General features: G+C 35.7%; 1 protein-coding gene and 1 pseudogene across 1 annotated transcript in view; one reads left to right on the top strand and one right to left on the bottom strand.

Annotated features, from left to right (window-relative positions):
* LOC112403442 (membrane cofactor protein-like) overlaps window positions 1-22,562 on the top strand; it is a 120,654-nt gene that overhangs the window by 18,414 nt on the left and 79,678 nt on the right. Inside the window, exons 4-7 of the mRNA XM_024750877.1 lie at window positions 3,288-3,373; window positions 4,202-4,396; window positions 10,242-10,424; window positions 10,815-10,935. Coding sequence (XP_024606645.1) covers window positions 3,288-3,373; window positions 4,202-4,396; window positions 10,242-10,424; window positions 10,815-10,935 — 585 coding nt within the window. The remainder of the gene's footprint in view (window positions 1-3,287; window positions 3,374-4,201; window positions 4,397-10,241; window positions 10,425-10,814; window positions 10,936-22,562) is intronic.
* Window positions 189-621, bottom strand: LOC112403500 (ubiquitin-60S ribosomal protein L40 pseudogene; annotated as a pseudogene).

Below are 22,562 nucleotides of genomic sequence, written 5' to 3'. Positions count from 1 at the left end.
CATTATTGTACTTTTCAACTCCAGAATTTCCTTTAGGGTTTTTTCTAGGTTTTCTTTCTCCTAATTGAGATTTACATGTTTTACACATATTTTCTTGACTTTCTAGATTTCTTCCTTTAGTTCTTTAAACATCTTTAAGGCAGTCATTTTTTCTTTCAAATTTTATTGAGGCCCAAGGCCTATGGGGCTTAGGCAGGAAGCCTCCCTGCAGGCAAAGGAGAAGCCAGTGGAGAGGCATTATTTGACCTTTTCTGGAGGCACAGGTTGTTGGTGTAGCCACATTTCTTCTTGTGGCAGTTGGCAGCATGGAGATGCAGGTGAGCATAACTCTTGTGGCAGATCATTTTGTAGCAATGTATTTTGGGGCAAGCTTGTGGAGGGAAGGCTCAATGATGCCACCCCACAGTCAAAGTACCAAGTGCAAGGTGGATTCTTTCTGGATATTGTAGTCTGAGAGAGTATGGTCATCCCCCAGCTATTTGCCTGCAAAAATTCAATGATGTTGGGGAAGCAAGATGTCCTCCTTGTCTTGGATTTTAGCTTTGATGTTTTCAGTGATGACACTGGGCCTGACCTTGAGAGTGATGTTCTTGCTTGCAGGGTCTTCATAAAGATCTTCATCTCTATGCCTTTCCCTCAGCCCCCTCACTGAAAAAAGATCAGGCAGCAGAACGGGCATTCATCGATTTACCACTAAGAGTACCTTCACGAGACAGTTATTTTAAAGTCTTTGTCTAGTAGATCTGCCATCAGTTCTCTTTCAAGGACAATTTCTGTTGATTTATTTCTTCCTTTGAATGGCCCATACTCTCCTGTTTCTTTGTATGCCTTGTGACTTTTTTTTTTTTTTTTACTGAACTGAACATTTGAATCTAATAATTTGGTAACCCTGGAAATTAGATTTCCCCGCTTCCCTAGAGCTTGCTCTTTTACATTATTTTTTATTGTTGTATGGCGTCTCTGTGTTGAAGATCAGCCTGATGTATAAACTGAAGATTATCTCAGGTCTTTCCTGAGCCTTTCCCTGGGCATGCACAACCACTTTCTGATTTCTCCTAAATTTGCGGTTGCTTTTGAATGTTCTAGTGTTTAATGTCTAGCTTCTGAAACGGGAAAAAGCCAAAAATGAAGTGGGGAACAAAGCACACTGGTTATTTAAGTCCCCTGAAAGTTACTTCAGCCAGGGTGGAAGGGGCTTGCAAGAGTGAGGGTAGGTGTGACAACAATGGCTTGCCACCTCTTTGACTGATTCTGTGATCAGAAGCAGCAATCAGTGATAAGAACATAGATCTTCATATTTGGAGGACAGGTTCCTTTTTGACCACCCAGGCTCCCACAGGCTACTTGTAGGCTGCTCTGGGAACACATGCACAGATCCTTGCCATATTGCTGTGAATGGGGGTGAGTAGTTGCCACTGTGCTAAGAACAGAAGTTGACCATAATAAGTCAATTTAACCTGTTCAAGTCTTCACCTGGAAATTGCAAATCATCAACAGAATGCAGAATTCCAAAATAGTAACATCAGGCAGACTGTACCAGTGCAATTGTTGTCAAGGTGGGGAGACAGATTCCTGTGCCTCTTAACTTGCCATCATCCCAGAAACACACATTATAATCTAGAATCAATGAGTGAGCCTTGGGGGAAAAGTCAGCTGGAAGCAGGTACAGTATTTTTTAACTTGATCAATTAAAAATAATGGAACATTCAGTGAATATTTATATAGAGAGAGCCTGCTAGGTACTTTGAGGGATACCAAAAATTCAAGACATAGACTCTTCTTAAAGAAGTTGTATCCTTCTTGAGAAATACAAGAGAGGCATCAAAGCAAAATAGTAAATGAGAAGAAGTATCAAATAGATAGAGTCACTCACAATCACTACAATGAGAGTTCAGAAGGAGGAGAGTGTATTGTGAATTTAAATCATCAGAGAAAATTTCATCAAGTAGGAGTATTCCTGAGCTACTCCTAGGAAGGTATAGGCATACCTTGGACATACTGCAGGTTCAGTTCCAGACCACTGCAATAAAGCAAGTCAAATGAATTTTTAAAATATGTTTACACTATACCATAGTCTACTAAGTGTGCAATAGAATTATGTCTAAAAAATGTACATACGTTAATTTTAAAATACCATATTGCCAAAAAATGTTAACCATAATCTGAACCTTCAGCGAGTCATAGTAGTAACATTAAAAATCATTGATCACAGATGACTGTAACAAATATAATAATAGTAATAAAGTTGAAATATGTGATATTTACCGAGATGTGACAAGAGATACAAAGTGAACAAACACTGTTGGAAAAATGACACAAATAGACTTGCTCGATTCAAGGTTGTCATACACCTTCAATTTGTTAAAAACTCAGTAAAGTGAAAAGCAATAAGCTGAGATATGCCTGTATTTTGATCTGAAGAATATTAATAAGAGTTACGACTTACCTAGTACCTAGAATACTAATAAGAGTTACAACTTACCTAGTACCTTGTGCCAGATGCTAGCTCATCCAGTCCTCAAAACAATCCCATGAGGGATTATCCCCTATTATCCCCCTTTTCATAGATGAGGAAACTGAGCAAGAGAAACTTGCTTAAGGGGATTGCCCAAGCTCAAATAAGAAGTCAGTCTTAGAGCTGGAACTTGAAGCCAGGCAAAAGCAGGGAGACACTGTAGGAGATGTGACTCTTTAAGAAGGATCCACTGAATAATAGCAAAATATTTCTTCTTTTCAAGTGTACATGGGACATTCTCTAATATCATATTTTAGGCAATAATTTTTAACACATTTCCAAAAAACTGAAACTATTACCAGTATATTACCTGATCACAATGGAATGAATGTATTCATAGAAATCAAAACAAGGTATATGTAAAATCCCCAAATATTTGAAAACTATGAAAGACACTTCTAAGTAACCCATGAGTCAAAAAAGCAGTCACAAGCTCTAGGGCCTGATCTCTCTTCTCAGTCCTTACTGAGGAGAATGGTGTGAGCAAAAGTGTAGAAGTGAATGTGTGATACATTTGCCAGAGATAGCAAAGGGGTTACACTGACAGGCATGATAGTAATTTAGACATTTTGCTGTAGGCCAATGTCAATGTATGTCCACATGCAGAAACTCTTTATTTGATTGTGTTGCAGATTTAGCACATCCATTATATTTTAAGAAACTTCTCTCTCAAATTACTATAGTACAGAAAAACAACCATATAATTTTTTTTCATTATTATGCACATCTTGTAATTGCTAAAGAACATAATAACTTTTCTTTTCTCATTTAGTTTTTACATGATTGGATCAAGAATTCTATATTGTGAAATTTCTGGAAATAATGTGATATGGGATGATAATCCCCCATTATGTGAAAGTAAGTATATTCTCTCTTTAGAACATAGAGCAGCAGTTCTCAAACTTTTTGGCCTGGGGACCCCTTTATGCTTTTAAATTAACACAGACACTGAAGAGCTTCTCTTTATATGGGTTATGTCTTAATATTTATTATATTGGAATTAAAACAGAAACGTTTTAAAAGTAATTAGTAATTCATTTTTAAGAAGAGTAACCTCAATACATGTTAATATATGCAACATATTTTTATGAAAAATCAAGTTTCCAAAACATAGTGAGAATAGTGGCATTGTTTTACACTTTTGAAAATTACTTTAATATCTGACTTAAAGGAAGAGATCTGGATTCAGTCAGTTGCAAAATCACACCATTTGAAGCCTCTGGAAAATTTCACTGTAAGCTCATAAGGATGAAAGTGAAAACTGACAGTAATACTCAGTATTAATGTGAACAACCAGTTTGTGAATGGAGATATTTATAAATCATAAAGCATTTCTCAACTAGCACTGAGTTATATTTTTAATCACAAGTATATTTTAGCATTAAATTGTCAGCCTCTTTCATGACGATGAGAACAAAACTTAGCAGATAAATAATATGTATTTCATATCTTATATAGATATTTCAGAAAACAAGTTTTATTCTAAAAGTTAATTTCTACATTAATGGTTTGAATTTGGGAAAATACATTTTCACATAGAGACTTTCTTCTAAATGGGTATTGGATTCACAACTATCTTATATTAATCATATGTTAATGAATTCTTTGAAGGCAGTTCATAGGACTTTGCTAATGCTGTCCTAATCTTTTACCTTTACTTCATGTCCTTTTTTCCCCCTTTTTAAGGGATTTTGTGTGCAACACCTAGAAACATAACAAATGGAAGAATCACCAATTACAAGGACGAATATGAATATAATGAAATAGTAACTTATAGTTGTAATCCTTCAGATGGACCAGATGAATATTCACTTGTTGGAGAGAGTGTGCTTGTTTGTGTTGATAGTGACAGATGGAGTAGTGACTCTCCTCAGTGTAAAGGTAATATTTCCATTTACTTCCTCCTGCATTTGTAAATACTGTGGAAACACTTCATAAATACTTTTGCCTACAAGTAAACAAAACAGCCATATGTACTTGCTCCTCCTACTAAACTGACTTCTAATTAGTTTAATATTGGTCAAACCAAATTAAAAGATAGTTCTAGTTGTACAGTTCCCCATACGTCAGTCCACATGTCCTTGGCATTCCAATTTATACATCATGAACTACTGTGTATATGCATGAGTTAGGACTGTTTATTTGTTTGCTTGTTTGTAAGCATCAGAAAACTCAACACACACTGGCTTAAAAAATAAGAAAGTTTTACTTGTATTATATGACATCTGAGAGTTCTGGCTGCAGGAAATGGTAAAAGACTAACCCTCTTACCAATAAGATTGTTAAACTATGGCCAAAACTTATTTAACTAACAATGTTTAATGACTACAGAAGCAGGGAGACACTGGAGGGGATGTGACTCTTCAAGAAGGATCCACTGAATAATAGCAAAATATTTCTTCTTTTCAAGTGTACATGGGACATTCTCTAATATCATATTTTAGGCAATAATTTTTAACACATTTCCAAAAAACTGAAACTATTACCAGTATATTACCTGATCACAATGGAATGAATGTATTCATAGAAATCAAAACAAGGTATATGTAAAATCCCCAAATATTTGAAAACTATGAAAGACACTTCTAAGTAACCCATGAGTCAAAGAAGCAGTCACAAGGGAAATTAGAAAGTGTTTTGAACTGAATAAAAATGAAAAAACAGCATATCAATATATCAAAAGTTGTGGGATACTGAAAAAGTATTGTTCAGAAGGATATTTATAGTATGAGATACTTATGTTAGAAAAACAGAAAAGTCTCAACTCAATCATCTAAGTTTCTACCATAAGAAACTAAAAAAGAAGAGCAAATTAAACCCAAAACAAGAAAACACAAGGAAATAATAAACTTAGCAATCCATGAAACTGAAAAGAGAAAATAAACAGAGATAATCAAAGAAATCAGCACGTGGTTCTTGAGAAAATTGATAAAATAAATAAACCTATAGACAGTCTGACAGGAAAAAAGAAGATACAAATTACCAATACAGAGAGTGAGAAAGGGGACATCATGAAATATCCTGCGGACATTTGAAAGATAATGAGGGAATAAAATGAGCCACTCTATGCCTATAAATTTGACAAATTAATCGTTCTCACAAAGAGTACTGCAGACCCCATGTCCTCAATGGGGAATTCTACCAAATATTTAAGGAATAAATAATAGCAGCTCTATACCAAGCCTTAATTAAACACAACAGGAGGGAATACTTCTCAACTCATTTCATGAGGACAGCATTGCTCTGATGCCAAAACCAGACAGATGTACAACATAGTGATTCAGCATTTACATACATAAAAAGATGATCACCATGATGTCTAGTTCCCATTTGTCACATTTAAAGTTATTACAGAATTATTAACTATATTCTCTATTCTGTATATCATAACTTCATGACTTATTTATTTTATAACTAGAAGTTTGTGCCTTTTAATCCACTTCACTTATTTTGCCCATCCTCCCAGCCACCTCTTCTCTGCCAATCACCAGTTTCTTCTCTGTATCCATGAATCTGTTTCTGTCTTGTTTTATTAGTCCATTTGTTTTGTTTTGTAGATCCCACATATAAGTGAAGTCATATGGTATTTGTGTTTCTCTGACTGATTTATTTTACTTTGCATAATACCCTCTAGGTCCATTGATGTCTCAAATGGCAAAATTTCATTCTTTTTATGGCTGGGTAATATTCCATTGTATATATACCACATCTTCTTTATCCATTATTCTATCAGTAGACACTTAGGTTGCTTCCATATCTTAACTATTGTAAAAAATGCTGTAATGAAAAAAGGGCTGCATAAATCTTTTTGAATTAGTGTTTTGTTTTCTTTAATTCAATACCCAGAGGTAAAATTTCTAGGTCATATGGTAGTTCTATTTTCTCCCAGTCTATGGCTCATTTTATTCATTCCTATATAGTGTCTTTTGAAGCAAAAGTTAACTGTTGTTTAAATGTTTGGTAAAATTCACCTGTGGACCCGTGTGGTCCTGGATTTTGTTTGTTGGGAGTTATTTGATTACTGATTCAATTTCATTACTGGTAATTTGTCTATTCAGATTTTCTATTTCTTCTTGACTCAGTATTAGGAGATTGTATGTTTCTAGGAATTTATCCATTTCTTCCAGGTTTTCCAATTTTAGGTGTATAATTGTTCATAGTATTCTCTTATGATCCTTTGTATTTCTGTGATATTGGTTGTAACTTCTCTATTATTTCCAATTTTATTTATTTTGATACTTTCTTTTCTTTCCTGATGAGTGTGGCTATAGGTTTGTCAATCTTTTTTTAATCTTTTCAAAGAATCAACTCTTAGTTTCATTGTTCTTTTCTATTGTTTTTACTCTCAATTTCATTTATTTTAACTTTGTTCTTTATTATTTTCTTCCTTCTACAAACTTTTGGGGAGTTTTTTGTTCCTTTTTTTTTTCTATAGGTGTAGATTTAGTTGTTTACTTGAGATTTTTCTTGTTCTTGTGGTAGGCCTGTATTGCTATAAACTTATCTCTTAGAACGTTTTTTCCTGCATTGCATAGATTTGGAATGCACTGTTTCCATTTTCATTAGTATTAAGATATTTTTTATTTCCTTTTGTTTTTTCATTGACCCAATGATTGTTTAATAGCATGCTGTTTAGTCTTCATGTGTTGGTTTTTTTCCAGTTTTCTTCTCGTAGTTGATTTGTAGTTTCATACCATTGTGATTGGAAAAGATGCTTGATCATAGCTTTAAATGTAAAACCTAAACTATAAGACTTAATAGAAGACATAGAAAATATCTGTGACTTAGCAAAGATTTCTTCAAAAACCTTAAAAGCATTATCCTTTAAAGAAAAAAAAATTAACTAGACTTCTTAAAAACTAAGAACTTCTGCTCACAAACACACTGTTTTAAGAAAGAAGAAAGAGCCATAGACTGGGAGAAAATATTTGCCAAGGACATTCTGAATGGATTTCTACCTATGATATATAAAGAACTCTCAAAACACAATAAGAAGAAAACAACCCAATTTACAAAAAAGGGGGCAACATATTTGAATAGACTTGTTTCACCAAAGAAGATATGTGGATGCCAAAAAGCACATGAAATGTTGATCAATATCATTAGTAATAACAGAAATGTAATTTAACAACACAATACGATATCACTAAACATCTATTAGAATGACTGAAATTAAAAAGAAAAATGAGCAATACCATGTTTTGAGGCAGATATGAAGTATTTGGAACTCTGATACACTGCTGATAAGAATGCAAAGTGGTATGACCATTTTGGAACACAATTTGGCAATTTCTTATACAGTTAAGCATAGACTTAATGTACAACTCTGCAATCCAAGTAAAATGGAAACATGTACACATAGAAACCTGCATGAGAATATTCATAGCATGCTTAGTTGTAATCATCCCATACTGGAAGCAACCCATATGTCCTTGAACTGGTGAATGGAGGAACAACCTTGGTACGTCCATACAATATAATAATACTCTACAAAAAAAGGGAGTATGCTTCTAATCCATGCAAAAACAGAAATGAATCTCAGGAATGAATGCATTGTACTCAGTGAAATAAGCCATACTCAGAGGAAGTGATCTCAGTATGACATTCTGGAAAAGCAACACTGTACGGATAGAAAATTGATCAGTGGTAGGCTGGGTGAGGAAGACAGAGGTATGGGGAGGGTTGATTGCAAAGTAGCATGAGGAAATTTGGGGAGGTTATGGAAACATTCTATGTTTTTATTGTGATACAAAAATTATTTGTATGTGTTAAACATCATACACCTGTACACTTAAAAGTGTTTAACTATATGTAAATATTATCAAGCAAACCTAAATTAAAGAAAATCGTTAGTGCAATTATCAGCAGTTTAGCACAACAGAGAAAATAACAGTGAACCTGAAGTCAAGACAATACAAACCCAACATGATTTTAAAAGAAATATTAAATGAGAGAGAGGAGAGAAACTTATACACCTGTGGAAGAATAGCAACCAGTAAACATACATGTAATTGGAGTTTCAGAAAGAAAGAACAGTATAGACAATTATTTGGGGTTTTTTTGTTGTTGTTGAGTATTTTTGCTTTTCCATGTTGTGATAGTTTCTGCTGTACAGCAAAGTGAATCAGTTATACATATATCCACTCTTTTTTAGATTTCCATCACATTTAGGTCTCCACAGATCACTGAGTAGAGTTCCGTGTGCTATACAGCAGGTGACCTATTTTATACATAGTAGTGCATATATGTCAGTTCCAGTCTCCCAATTCATCCCACCCACTGCTTCCCCCCTTGGTAACCACAAGTTTGTTCTCTACATCTGTGACTCTATTTCTGCTTTGCAAATAAGTTCATCTGGACAATCATTTGAATTTGATCTAAAACAGCAACCCCAGAGGTCCAGGAAATTCAGTGACCCTAGCAGGATAAATAAATTTGAAAATTTACCATGAAACCCCCACTAAACTAAAAACAAAAGAAAAAGCAGCCAGTGAGAGGGGAAAAGAACATATTACATTCTTTCTTCCTCACCCCAAAGGAAGAATGACAGCTGACTTCTCTTAAGGAATTGTGGAGATGAGAAGACAATAATTTCTGCTAATGTGCTGGAAGAAAAATAAAGCACTTATCCTAGAATTCCCTGTCAAGGAGAAATCTTTCAAAACTGAAGGTCAAGTAAACAAAAACAGTTTCAGATAAACAAAAGCTAAGAGAATTTGTCATTAGCCAACGTGAACTACAAGAATTGATAAGTTCTCCTGACTGAACAAAAATGATATCTGATGGAAATTCAGATCCACAGGAAAAGAGAAACCCTCCTTCTGGTTTAAAAAGCTATATATTATCTGGCCCTCAATTATTGCTCAGATTTAATCTCATAAGATGTTCTCTTGAACTCACTGCCCAGCCCAGCGTATTTTGTTTTCTTTTGTTTTTTCCAAATTCTGCAAAACCCATTAGTAGATCCTGAAGTCAATCTAGAGGGTCTGTCATGTAATTTACTTCTGAAGATGTAGAGTAGAATGGGAAATACCAGAGTACACTGGTGTGAGGGCTAAGTATTAACTTTTAACATTATCTCAGGCCTGTGTGCTTGTATACTGGTTTACAACTTAAAATGTGTTTCTTGATCTCTGGGTTGCAGTCCAAAATGTTTGGAAAACACTCCCCTAACTCCACTGACCCTTGTATTTCTTGAACATCCAAGTTCCTGTGTGTTGTTGCCGCCTGAGAACTTTCTTTTTCATATATTTTCATGGCTTGCTTCTTTACAACTTTTAAATATTAGCTCAAGTATTACCTTCTCAAAAAAGTCTATGCTATCTTTCTAAAAGAGCAAGGTCCTGTAATTAGTGTCAGCATGACCTTAAAAAAAGTCCTAGAGCTAAAGAGTATCAAAAGTCACTTTTGAACTTACCCTGAATTTGTATCTGATAGTAAGACCTTTCACAAAACTTGTCAGTACTGGGAAAAAATGTAGAAAAGCCAATAAAGTATAATAATAGTCTGTTATTGGTAGAAAAACATTATTGGATTTCTCTAAATCTGTTTTTCTGGAATTCAAATGAACAAATACAGTCTTTTTTTTTTTTTTTTTTTTGCAATTAACATCTTGCCTTTCACCTTTTGCTTCTTTCTTCCCACTGGAAATTATTACTTTGCACTAGATTTATGTTCCTCTATGAAAGCAGCTTTCCATTAATTCTGGAATTTCTCCACTTTTCAGTGGTCAAATGTGAATATCCAGTTGTCGAACATGGAAAGATGGTATCAGGATTTAGAAAAAAATTTTACTACAAATCTCAAGTTGCGTTTGAATGTAACCAAGGTTTTTACCTTCATGGCAGCAACACAATTGTCTGTGGTGCAAACAGTACTTGGGAGCCCAAGATCCCAATGTGTACTAAAGGTACAAATTGTGTCTTTCTCCTTTTGGGGTTTTTAAAAATATTTCTTTGACAATAAATTTCAATTTACAAAAAAATTGAAACAATTTTAGTACTTATATCTGTCTTGGATTCATTTCCATGATAGATGCATGACTTCTAATTCACAAACAAATCTGCTGTTTTGATTTTTCTCCTTTTATAGGATGTTAGCATGTTATGTACATCACACAGGTGTATAAATTTCTCTTGTATAGCATTCTTACATGTAAAATGGATAGCAAACATTTTTCAGTGTAAATTAAAGCATGTAAATTTTTACCTAAATAAGTACAAAAAGCGTAATCCATATAAATGAATAGAAAGCTATAAATCCCAAGTAATTAAATGAGTTTATATTTTTTGTTTTCCAGAGCCAACTACTGCCACTACGAAGCCTCTAACTTCCAGTGCCTCAGGTTTCATAAAGTCCTGCTTATATATTTCAATATCCTTTAAATTCCTTGCAATTTTTCATACTCCTTTAAATGTCTGGTGATTTACACTCACTATCATTTTTAGTAAAAATAAAAAGGAGGAAGAACACATTTATAGCCATTGTAGTTGTCATACTTAGTGAGTCTAAAATTATTTGCCAAAGTTCACAGAGATAAACAGGTGTGTAAATTTGGTCAAGTTATACAAACTTGTTTACTTACATGTATAATGATTTAATGCCTCCCTCACTGTGCGATAGTAGTTACACTGAAATACATTTAAAGCACTCAGTACAGTGCTTGCCATCTAGAAAGCCCTTAAAAGTAGTTCATCTGATTTACAGTTTCAATGGAATTAATATTAGTGTAGAGGAAGGTCCATGGCTTCCGTTTTTTAACATGTATGTTTTCTGAGTCATCAACATTGCTATTTTTATTCAATTTAAAGAGAACTGTTGACACATTTACAGGGTATAATCCAGGTCCAGGACTATGTTTCATTTTCCTGACAACAACCAGTTTGATTCTTTTTATATACTGCACTTTTTTTTAAACATCTTATTGGAGTATAATTGCTTTACAATGTTGTATTAGCTGCTGTTCTATAACAAAGTGAATCAGATATATGTATACATATATCCCCATATCTCCTACCTCTTGCGTCTCCCTGAGAACCTCCCTATCCCACCCCTCTAGGTGGACAAAAAGCACCGAGCTGATCTCCCTGTGCTATGTGGCTGCTTCCCACTACCTATCTATTTTACATTTCGTAGTGTATATATGTCCATGCCACACTCTCACTTCGTCCCAGCGTACCCTTCCCCTTACCCGTGTCCTCAAGTCCATTCTCTACATCTGCGTCCTTATTCCTGTCCTGCCCCAAAGTTCTTCAGAACATTATTTTTGTTGTTTTAGATTCCATATATATGTGTTAGCATATGGTATTTGTTTTTCTCTTTCTGACTTACTTCACTCTGTATGACAGAATCTAGGTCCATCCACCTCACTACAAATAACTCAATTTTGTTTCTTTTTTTTTAGCATCTTTCTTGCAGTATAATTGCTTTACAATAGTGTGTTAGTTTCTGCTTTACAACAAAGTGAATCACCTATACATATACATGTATCCCCATATCACCTCCCTCTTACATCTCCCTCCCACCCTCCTTATCCCACCCCTCTAGGTGGTCACAAAGCACCAAGCTGATCTCCCTGTGCTATGCGGCTGCTTCCCACTAGCTATCTATTTTACGTTTGGTAGTGTATATATGTCCATGCCACTCTCTCACTTTGTCGCAGCTTACTCTTCCCCCTCCCCGTGTCCTCAAGTCCATTCTCTACATCTGGTCTTTATTCCTGTCCTACCCCTAGGTTCTTCAGAACCTTTTTTTTATTCCATATATATGTGTAAGCACACGGTATTTGTTTTTCTCTTTCTGACTTACTTCTGTATGACAGACTCTAGGTCTAACCACGTCTCTACAAATGACCCAATTTTGTTCCTTTTTATGACTAATATTCTATTGTATATATTTACCACATCTTCTTTATCTGTTCATCTGCCGAAGGGCATTTAGGTTGCTTCGTTTTTTTTGGTATGTGGGCCTCTCACTGTTGTGGCTTCTCCCATTGTGGAGCACAGGCTCCAGACTCACAGACTCAGTGGCCATGGCTCATGGGCCCAGCCACTTCACGGCATGTGGGATCTTCCTGGACCAGGGCACGAACCCATGTCCCCTGCATCGGCAGGTGGACTCTCAACCACTGCGCCACCAGGGAAGCCCTCCTGCCCAGTTTTTGATGGGGTTGTTTGTTTTATTGATATTGAGCTGCATGAGCTGTATGTATGTTTTGGAGATTAATCCCTTGTAAATTGCTGCATTTGCAAATATTTTCTCCCATTGTGAAGGTTGTCTTTTCATCTTGTTTATGGTTTCCTTTGTTGTGCAAAAGCTTTGAAGTTTCATTAGGTCCCATTTGTTTATTTTTGGTTTTATTTTCAATACCCTAGGTAGTGGGGTCAAGAAAAATCTTGCTGTGATTTATGTCAAAGAGTGTTCTGCCTATGTTTTCCTCTAAGAGTTTTATAGTGTCCGGTCCTACATTTAGGTCTTTAATCCATTTTGAACTTATTTTTGTGTATGGTGTTAGGGAGTGTTCTGATTTCATTCTTTTACATGTAGCTGTCCACTTTTCCTAGCACCACTAATTGAAGAGGCTTTCTATTCTCCATTGTATAGACTTGCCTCCATTATCAAAGATAAGATGACCATATGTGCATGGGCTTATCTCTGGGCTTTCTATCCTGTTCCATTGATCTATATTTCTGTTTTTGTGCCAGTACCATACTATCTTGATTACTGTAGCTTTGTGTATAGTCTGAAGTCAGGGAGCCTGATTCCTTCAGCTCCATTTTTCTTTCTCAATATTGCTTTGGCCTATCTTTGATAGGTCTTTTGTGTTTCCATAGAAATTGTGAAATTTTTTGTTCTAGCTCTGTGAAAAATGACATTGGTCATTTGATAGGGATTGCATTGAATCTGTAGATTGCTTTGGGTAGTATAGTCATTTTCACAATATTGATTCTTCCAATCCAAGAACATGGCATATATCTCCATCTGTTTGTATCATCTTTAATTTCATTCATCAGTTCTTATAGTTTTCTGCATACAGGTCTTTCGTCTCCTTAGGTAGGTTTATTCCTAGGTATTTTATTCTTTTTGTTTCAGTGGTAAATGGGAGTGTTTCCTTATTTACTCATTCAGATATTTTATCATTAGTGTATAGGAATGCCAGAGATTTCTGTGGATTAATTTTGTATCCTGCAACTTTACCAAATTCATTGATTAGCTCTAGTAATTTTCTGGTGGCATCTTTACACATCTCTTTGTATAGTATCATGTCATCTGCAAACAGTGAGAGTTTTATTTCTTCTTTTCCAATTTGGATTCCTGTTATTTCTTTTTTTCTCTGACTGCTGTGGCTAAAACTTCCAAAACTATGTTGAATAAGAGTGGCAACAGTGGGCAACACTGTCTTTCTTCTGATCTTAGTGGAAATGGTTTCAGTTTTTCACCATTGAAAATGATGTTGACTGTGGGTTTGTCATATATGGCCTTTATGATGTTGAGGTAAGTTCCCTCTATGCCTACTTTCTGGGGGGGGTTATCATAAATGGGTGTTGAATTGTATTTTGTAGAAAGCTTTTTCTGCCTTTATTGAGATGATCTTATGGTTTTTCTCCTTCAATTTGTTAATATGGTTTATCACATTGATAGATTTGTGTATATTGAAGAATCCTTGCATTCCTGGGATAAACCCCACTTGATCATGGTGTATGATGCTTTTAATGTGCTGTTAGATTCTGTTTGCCAGTATTTTTGCATCTATGTTCATCAGTGATATTGGTCTATAGTTTTCCTTTTTTGTGACATCTTTGTCTGGTTTTGTTATCCGGGTGATGGTGGCCTCGTAGAATGAGTTTGGGAGTGTTCCTCCCTCTGCTATAGTTTGGAAGTGTTTGAGAAGGATAGGTGTTAGCTCTTCTCTAAATGTTTGATAGAATTCATCTTTGAAGCCATCTGGTCCTGGGCTTTTGTTTGTTGGAAGATTTTTAATCACAATTTCAATTTCAGGGTTTATGATTGGTCTGTTTATATTTTCTATTTCTACACAGTTCAGTCTTGAGAGGTTGTGCTTTTCTAAGAATTTGTCCATTTCTTCCAGGTTGTCCTTTTTATTGGCATATAGTTGCTTGTAATAATCTCTCGTGTTCCTTTGTATTTCTGCAGTGCCAGTTGTTACTTCACCTTTTTCATTTCTAATTCTAGTAATTTGAGTCTTCTCTCTTTTTTCTTGATGAGTCTGGCTAATGATTTATCAATTTTGTTTATCTTGTCAAAGAACCAGCTTTTAGTTTTATTGATCTTTGCTATCATTTCCTTCATTTCTTTTTCATTTATTTCTTATCTGATCTTTATGATTTATTTCCTTCTGCTAACTTCAGGGTTTTTTGTTCTTCTTTCTCTAATTGCTTTAGGTGTAAGGTTAGGTTATTTATTTGAGAAGTTCCTGCTTTCTTGAGTTAGGATTGCATTGCTATAAACTTCCCTCTTAGAATTGCTTTAGCTGCATCCCATATGTTTTGGGTCATCGTTTATTCATTGTCCTTTGTTTCTAAGTATTTTTTGATTTCCTCTTTGAATTCTTCAGTGATCTCTTGGTTATTTAGTAGTATATTGTTTAGCCTCCATGTGTTTGTATTTTTTACAGAATTTTTCTGTAATTGACATCTAGTCTCATAGTGTTGTGGTCAGAAAAGATACTTGATAAAATTTCAATTTTCTTAACTTTACCAAGACTTGATTTGTGACCCAAGATATGATCTATCTTGAAGAATGTTCCAAGAGCACTTGAGAAGAATGTGTATTCTGTTATTTTTGGATGGAATGTCCTATAAATATCAATTATGTCCATCTTCTTTAATGTCTCATTTAAAGCTTGTGTTTCCTTATTTATTTTCATTTCAGATATCTCTCCATTAGTGAAAGTGGGCTGGTAATGTCCCCTACTATGATTGTGTTACTGTCGATTTTCCCTTTTATGGCTGTTAGCATTTGCCTTATGTATTGAGGTGCTCCTATGTTGGGTGCATAAATATTTAGAATTGTGATATCTTCTTCTTGGATCAGTCCCTTAATCGTTATGTAGTGTCCTTCTTTGTCTCTTGTAATAGTCTTTATTTTAAAGTCTATTTTGTCTGATATGAGACTTGCTACTCCAGCTTTCTTGTGATTTCCATTTGCATGGAATATCTGTTTCCATCCCCTCACTTTCAGTCTGTATGTGTCCTAGGTGTTGCACCACCAGGGAAGCCCTAATATTTGATATTTTGATTAATATGTGTCTTGGCATGTTTCTCCTTGGGACTCTCTGTGCTTCCTGGACTTGATTGACTATTTCCTTTCCCATATTAAGGAAGTTTTCAACTATAATCTCTTCAAATATTTTCTCAGTCCCTTTTTTTGTTTTTCCTCTTCTTCTTCTGGGACCCCTATAATATGAATGTTGGTGCATTTAATGTTGTCCCAGAGGTCTCTGAGACTATCCTCAATTCTTTTCATTCTTTTTTTCTTTATTTGGCTCTGCAGTAGTTATTTCCACTATTTTATCTTCCAGGTCAATTATCTGTTCTTCTGCCTCAGTTATTCTGCTATTGATTCCTTCTAGAGAATTTTTAATTTCATTTATTGTGTTGTTCATCGTTGTTTTTTTGCTTTTTAGTTCTTCCAGTTCCTTGTTTAATGTTTCTTATATTTTCTCCATTCTATTTCCAAGAATTTGGATCATCTTTACTATCAATACTCTGAATTCTTTTCCAGGTAGACTGCCTATTTCCTCTCCACTTGTTTGGTCTGGTGGGTTTTTACCTTCCTCCTTCATGTGCTGTGTGTTCCTCTGTCTTCTCATTTTCCTTAACTTACTGTGTTTGGGGTCTCTTTTTCACACACTGCAGGTTCATAGTTTCCGTTGTTTTTGGTGTCTGCCCTCAGTGGCTAAGCCTGGTTCAGTAGGTTGTGTAGGCTTCCTGGTGTAGGGAACTGGTGCCCATGTTCTGGTCAGTGAGGCTGGATCTTGTCTTTCAGATGGGCAGGACCACGTCCCCTTGTGTGTTTTGGGGGGTCTGTGACCTTATGATTTTAGGCAGCCTCTCTGCTAATGTGTGGGGTTGTGCTCCTGTCTTCGTAGTTGTTTGGCATAGGGTGTCCAGCACTTTAGCTTGCTAGTCGTTGAGTAGAGCTGGGTCTTAGCATTGAGGTGGAGATCTCTGGGAGAGCTTTTGCTGTTTGATATTACATGGGGCTGGGAGATCTCTGATGGACCAATGTCTGGAACTTGTCTCCCCCATTTCAGAGGCTCAGGCGTGACACCTGGCTGGAGCACCACCACCCTTTCAGCCACATGGCTCAGAAGAAAAGGGAGAATAAAGAAAAAGAAAGAAAGTTAAAAAATAAAATTTAATTAAATTAATAAAGTATTGAAATTAAAATATTATTAAAAATTTAGGCTGCTGGGAGAAATTTCCCTTTCTCTTCTTTGTTCTCACAGGTCCTGTGGTTCAGCTTTGTATTTGGCCCCACCTCTGTGTGTAGGTCACCTGAGGGCATCTGTTCCCTTTTGGGAAGTCTGAGGTCTTCTGCCAGCATTCAGTAGGTATAGGAGTTGTTCCACATGCAGATGTATTTTTGATTTATTTGTGGGGAGGAAAGTGATCTCCATGTCTTACTCCTCCACCATCTTGGAGGTCCCCTCTATATAGTACACTTTTAACTGAGAAATTTCTGGTAGCTCCAGAATAAGACTGGTATTTCTACTCCCCACATCCAACCCAACCACCTCATACAGTTATTATTTTTCTCTTTACTGTGTGTTTTGTTTTTGTTTTTAGGCAACAGAAAATAAGTTTTATAATAACTGAAAGGCAGGAAAAGTCCTTACTTATTGAAATGAAATGGAGGATTTCTGGCAGAGACTTCTGATTATCTGCTCTGATCATCTGCTCTTGAGAGACTATTTTGTTATGGTGGAAGGAATTATCTTCCTGATTTCAGAGCTCCTATCTCTGGCTTCTTCTCTTTAGTTACAGCAGAAGCAAGAGACAAGAGGAAGAGAGGGGAGAACATTAGCCTGGGCAGACTGCACTCAGGCTCCCAGTGTGGCTCTGCTTACTCAAGTAACGTCATTTCTATAGGTTCCAGTTTCCCATTGTTTACTGACTCAAACAAATGTCAGTTACTGGCTTCTAAATTGTTTGTTTCTTATTGTCCTAATATTTTAAAATATTGAGCAGGAATTATTCATGTTAACATGGTAATTAGAACACATTTTTATAATTCTTGTAAACCTGGTACCCAGTAGCCTCCTTGAGTACCTTGGTGAGTGCTATAAAGTTCTGTGGGGAAAGAGATATTTTTTGGTGGATAACATATAAAGATTGCATATGAAATCTATACTCATTGACCCATCCATGTTTTCTCACATGGTCCTAGTGGGACTATGCTCTGTGATATACTATGTTGATATGATCATAGGCATTTCATAAAGGATTTATAAAACACTGATACAGTCTGGTGTTTTAAAGAAGAGAGAATTGTGAGGACAAGTTTATAAAGAAGATAAATTACATGGATCATTTTTTACATATCAAAAATCAAAATTCCTCATGAGACTGTCTTTTTTATCATCAATTAGAGAAGGACTATGAAAAAAATCATTAGCAACATATAATAGTGATAAGGTAGATCTGATTATGCAAATAGGAAAAAATGTGGGCAAAATACTAAGTGGATAAGAAAGGGTATAAATTTTGTAATATGATACTATGTGAATGGTATTTTTTTAAGATCTGTATATTTATTCTGAACACATGATTTGTATGATTTATTATTTGTTAACTTCTAGGATTTCCATTATATAATACAAAGCTATAGTGAACATTCTTTTGCATACATTCTTATGTACTTGTGTAAATATGTATTTAAGTTAACTTCCCAGTAGTAGAATAGCAAATTTGGAAAGTATATATATTTTTCATTTTGAGAAGTAATTCATTTTGAGAAACAATCTTTTTTCAAAAATAAAAAAATCAAAATTAATTCTATAATTTTGTATTGATGAGACTGGTGAATTGAATCAAATTTATTTTTCCAGGTCCTCATCCAACTACAACTCCAGAGTCAAGTCATACAGGTTCAGTACCTCTTTATCCTACTTACATTGTTTCAAACTTAATAAAGTGATGGGTGAAAAATGATGTCATGTACTAATTTGCATTTTTAAATTATCAATGAAGCTGAATTTTTTTGGTCTCCTTTCACTTATTTTGGTCCGTTGTTCATTTTCCTATGTGGTTTCTGAAATATTTTTCTTGTTGACTTATCAGAACTCAAGATAAGTTAAAGCCCTTTAAACATGAAGTGGAATTTTCTTCTAAGTTTTTTCTTTGCCTTATTTTACTAGTCAGGTTTCTTTTAAGATTTTATGCTATTGAATATAGATTGCTTTTTATAACTTTTAATTATATAAGTAGTATACTAATATAAATTTGTAAAATTTCAAACATTACAAAAGCATACAGAGTAAAAGATTAGTTTTCCACCTCTTTCTCTGGTCTATTACCTAAATTAATCTCTTTATAGTTTAAGGTGTCTTTTTAATCTATTTCTACACATCAACATTCTTATTTGTGTAGGTATACATATTTTGGCTTTTTCTTAGCCAAAAATGGCATCGTGCTGTTCATATTTTTCTGAAACTTGCACTTTTTCCACTTATTGCCTTGAACTGGAGCTGTAGTTAAATTTATTCCCATCTTTTTAAATGATGGTTTTAATATGTACTATATTTCATTTAACCATTCTCTCAGTGGTCATTTATATGTGCAGAATTTTTACATTAATAGGTAGTTGAATGTGTTGATCTTTTTCCTAATGGCTATGAGTGTTGTGTCTTTCTTATAAAAGCTTCAGGAGTTCTCTATGCTGAAATCATATAAACATTTCCACCATGTCTCCATTTTGAAATTATATAAACATTTCTACCATGTGATTGTGTGATTGCATTAAATCACTGATTCATCTCACATTCTTTATGGTATATGAAATGAGATTGGGTTCCTCCCCACTCCACCTACCTTCATCCAATGGCGAAGTAGCACCATATGTTGAATAAGTTGTCTTCTCTCCAACTGTGTTGAAGTGCCAGTTTTTATTACACATTAAATTCATAGGTGTTCTAGTCTTCTTTCTGTTCCCTTGAATTCTGTCCATTCCTGTGCCAGCACCAAGTTGATGTTTTGATTGCAGTACTATTATATGTTTTAGTATCTGGCAGAACACTTCCTTTTCATTTGCTCAGGCTACTCTCTATGTTAATTTTTCTAGATCAACTTCTATTTTATTTTACTGACAGTTTTAACTATTTTAATTGTATATTTCATTGGCATTAAGTGTATTCACATTTTTGTGCAACCATTACTACTATCTAGCTCCAAAATTTTTTCAGCATCTCAAAATGAAACATTATACCTATTAAACAATAGCTCTTCAGTCTCCCTCCCCTCAGCCCTGTTAGCCACTATCTATTTTCTATGTCTATGAATTTGACTACTCCAAGTACCTCATAGACTAGGATTCACTACTGGCTTATTTCACTTAGCATAATGTGTTCTGGCTTATTTCACTTAGCATAATGTTTTCAAGGTTCATCCCCCTTGTAACATGTATCAGAACTTTATTCCTTTTATGGCTTAAAAATATTCCATTCTATATACCACATTTCCTTTATTCATCCATTTGTTGAAAGTTTCTTGGTTTGTTTCCACCTTTTGGCTATTCTGAATAATGCTGCTCTGAAATTGGCATTCAAGTATCTGAGTCCCTATCTTCAATTTTGGTGGTTATATACATAGGAATAGAATTGCTGGGTTATAGAGTAGCTCTATGTTTATGTTTTTGAGGAACAACCATAGTGTCTTCCACAGCAGGTGCACCATTTTACATCCCCTCCAGTGATGCACAAAGATTCCAAATTCTCGACCTTTTTGCCAGCACTTGTTGTTTTCTGATTTTTGATAAAATCTGTACCAATATATATGAAGTAGTACCTCATTGTGGTTTTTATTTGAATATCTAAAATTATTAATGATTGATCATCTTTTCATGTGCTTATTGGTCTTTTGTATATCTTCTTTGGAGAAATAACAATTCAAGTCCTTTGCCCATTTTTGAATTTTTAAAAAATTTTTTGTTCATAATATATCTTGAATATTAATCCCTTATCAGATATATAATTTGCAGATGCTTCCTCCCATTCTGTGTATTGCCTCTTCACTCTGATGACAGTATCCCTTGTGAAACAAAAGTTTTTAATATTGATGAAATCCAATGTATGTATTTGTTTTTTGTTGCATGTGCTTTTGGTGTCACATCCAAGAAATCATTGCCAGATCCAAATTCATGAAGCTGTCCTCCATGTTTTCTTCTAAGAGTTTTATAGTTTTAGCTCTTAAGTTTCTAGTTCATTTTTGTTCCTTTCTTCTTTTGCTCTCTTCCCTTATGATTTGATGATTAGCTTTAGTGTTATGTTGGATTCCTTTCTCTTTCTCATATATGTATCTATTACAGAGTTTTGTGGTTCTCATGAGGTTTATATATAGCAATCTATACATATGCATGATTATTTTAAGTTGCTAATCTCTTAAGTTTGAACGCATTCTAACAACCCTGTATTTTTATTCCATCCCACCACATTTAATGTTTTTAACCATCATATTTTACATCTTTTTTGTTTTGTTCATCCTTTAACTACTTATTGTGGTTATAGATGGTTTTACTACTAGTAGGGCTAGTACTATTTGGTAGAGCTGGGATCTGAGGAAGCAGGCTGTGGGTCTCAGGGCAAGTATTGGCCTACTGGTACGTGGGGCCATGGCTTGGGAGATCCTGGGGCTGGTGTAAGCCTGCTGGTGTTGTTTTGCCAAAAGCCTTACTTTCAGTTTCAAAGTTCATAGGATTCGCTGGCAAAATAACCACTCTACACTCAGTAAACAAGAATTTAGAGAGAGTTTATTGAATTAACAAATATTACAGTATACTAATTAAGAAAATAATAGTATAACTAAGAAAAAATCATAAATACCGAGGTTTATACATCACTGAACTGGGGAGACACCTATATCCAGATCCAAGCAGCGCTGGGAAGTCCCTTGAACAGCAATCTGGAGTCCAAATTGGGAAGGTCCCAGGCGGTGCGTCCACTCCACGGGTGAGACTTCAGTTTGCCACTTGAAGGAGCCCAGCTTTTAGCACCAGGCTGCAAGCTGATAGCAATCAGCCTACATGCAAGTTTGCAGCTCTGGTTCTTGTCATAAATGCCTTGGTCTTAACTTGTAAGTCTTGGAATGTTCTTGATCCCCAGGGGCTGGCCAGACCCTCAAGGTGCAAGAAGCCCCATGACTTACTCTCTATCTTATCTAGTGGTTTACAATGTGTGCAGGCGCCACCCCTGCTGGCCTGGGTGTAGCTCAGCAGTTTGGCATGCAGCCAACTTTAGCGTCATTGTCTGGTCAGAGAGAGGCCTTGTTCCACCTCTGAAGCGTGAACAAGACTACTTTACTAGCTTCCCCAACAGGTGGGCAGGATTTTTTCCTAACTTGGCTAACTGTAGTGTCCAGGGTGTCCCGGAGCTGGTGTTGGCCCACTGGTGTGTGGGGTCTGACCTTGGGGAAGCTGGCTTAGGAGCCCAATGTTCCTGAAGCTGAAATCAGACTGCTGGTGGGTGAGGCTAGGGCCCATGGGCTTCTGGGGATGGTGCTGGCCCACTAGTGAGCAGAGCCAGGTGCCAGGGTCTCGTTGCAGTATATTGAGCCAGGTCCTGGGCCCTCTGCTGGGAAGGGATGGGTCCCAGGCAGCTGAAGGATCAGGGGTCCTAAGGCAGCTAGCCTCCTTGTGGGTGGGGCTATGTCTTCACTCCAATAACTGCTTGGCCTGGAGTGTCCCAGAACTTGTGCCCACCTGCTGGGGGGCAGGGTCATATCATGGTTCTAATAAGCTAGAGGGAGGATTCCAAAATGGCGTTTGCCAGCACCAGAGTCTTTGTGGTATGAGCTCCCAACAATGGCTGCTG

This window comes from Neophocaena asiaeorientalis, unplaced genomic scaffold, assembly GCF_003031525.2.
Source record: "Neophocaena asiaeorientalis asiaeorientalis breed wild unplaced genomic scaffold, Neophocaena_asiaeorientalis_V1.1 scaffold67, whole genome shotgun sequence".
NCBI lineage: Eukaryota > Metazoa > Chordata > Mammalia > Artiodactyla > Phocoenidae > Neophocaena > Neophocaena asiaeorientalis.
Note: the sequence above shows the minus strand (reverse complement) of the source record. Positions and strands in the feature narration are given on the sequence as shown.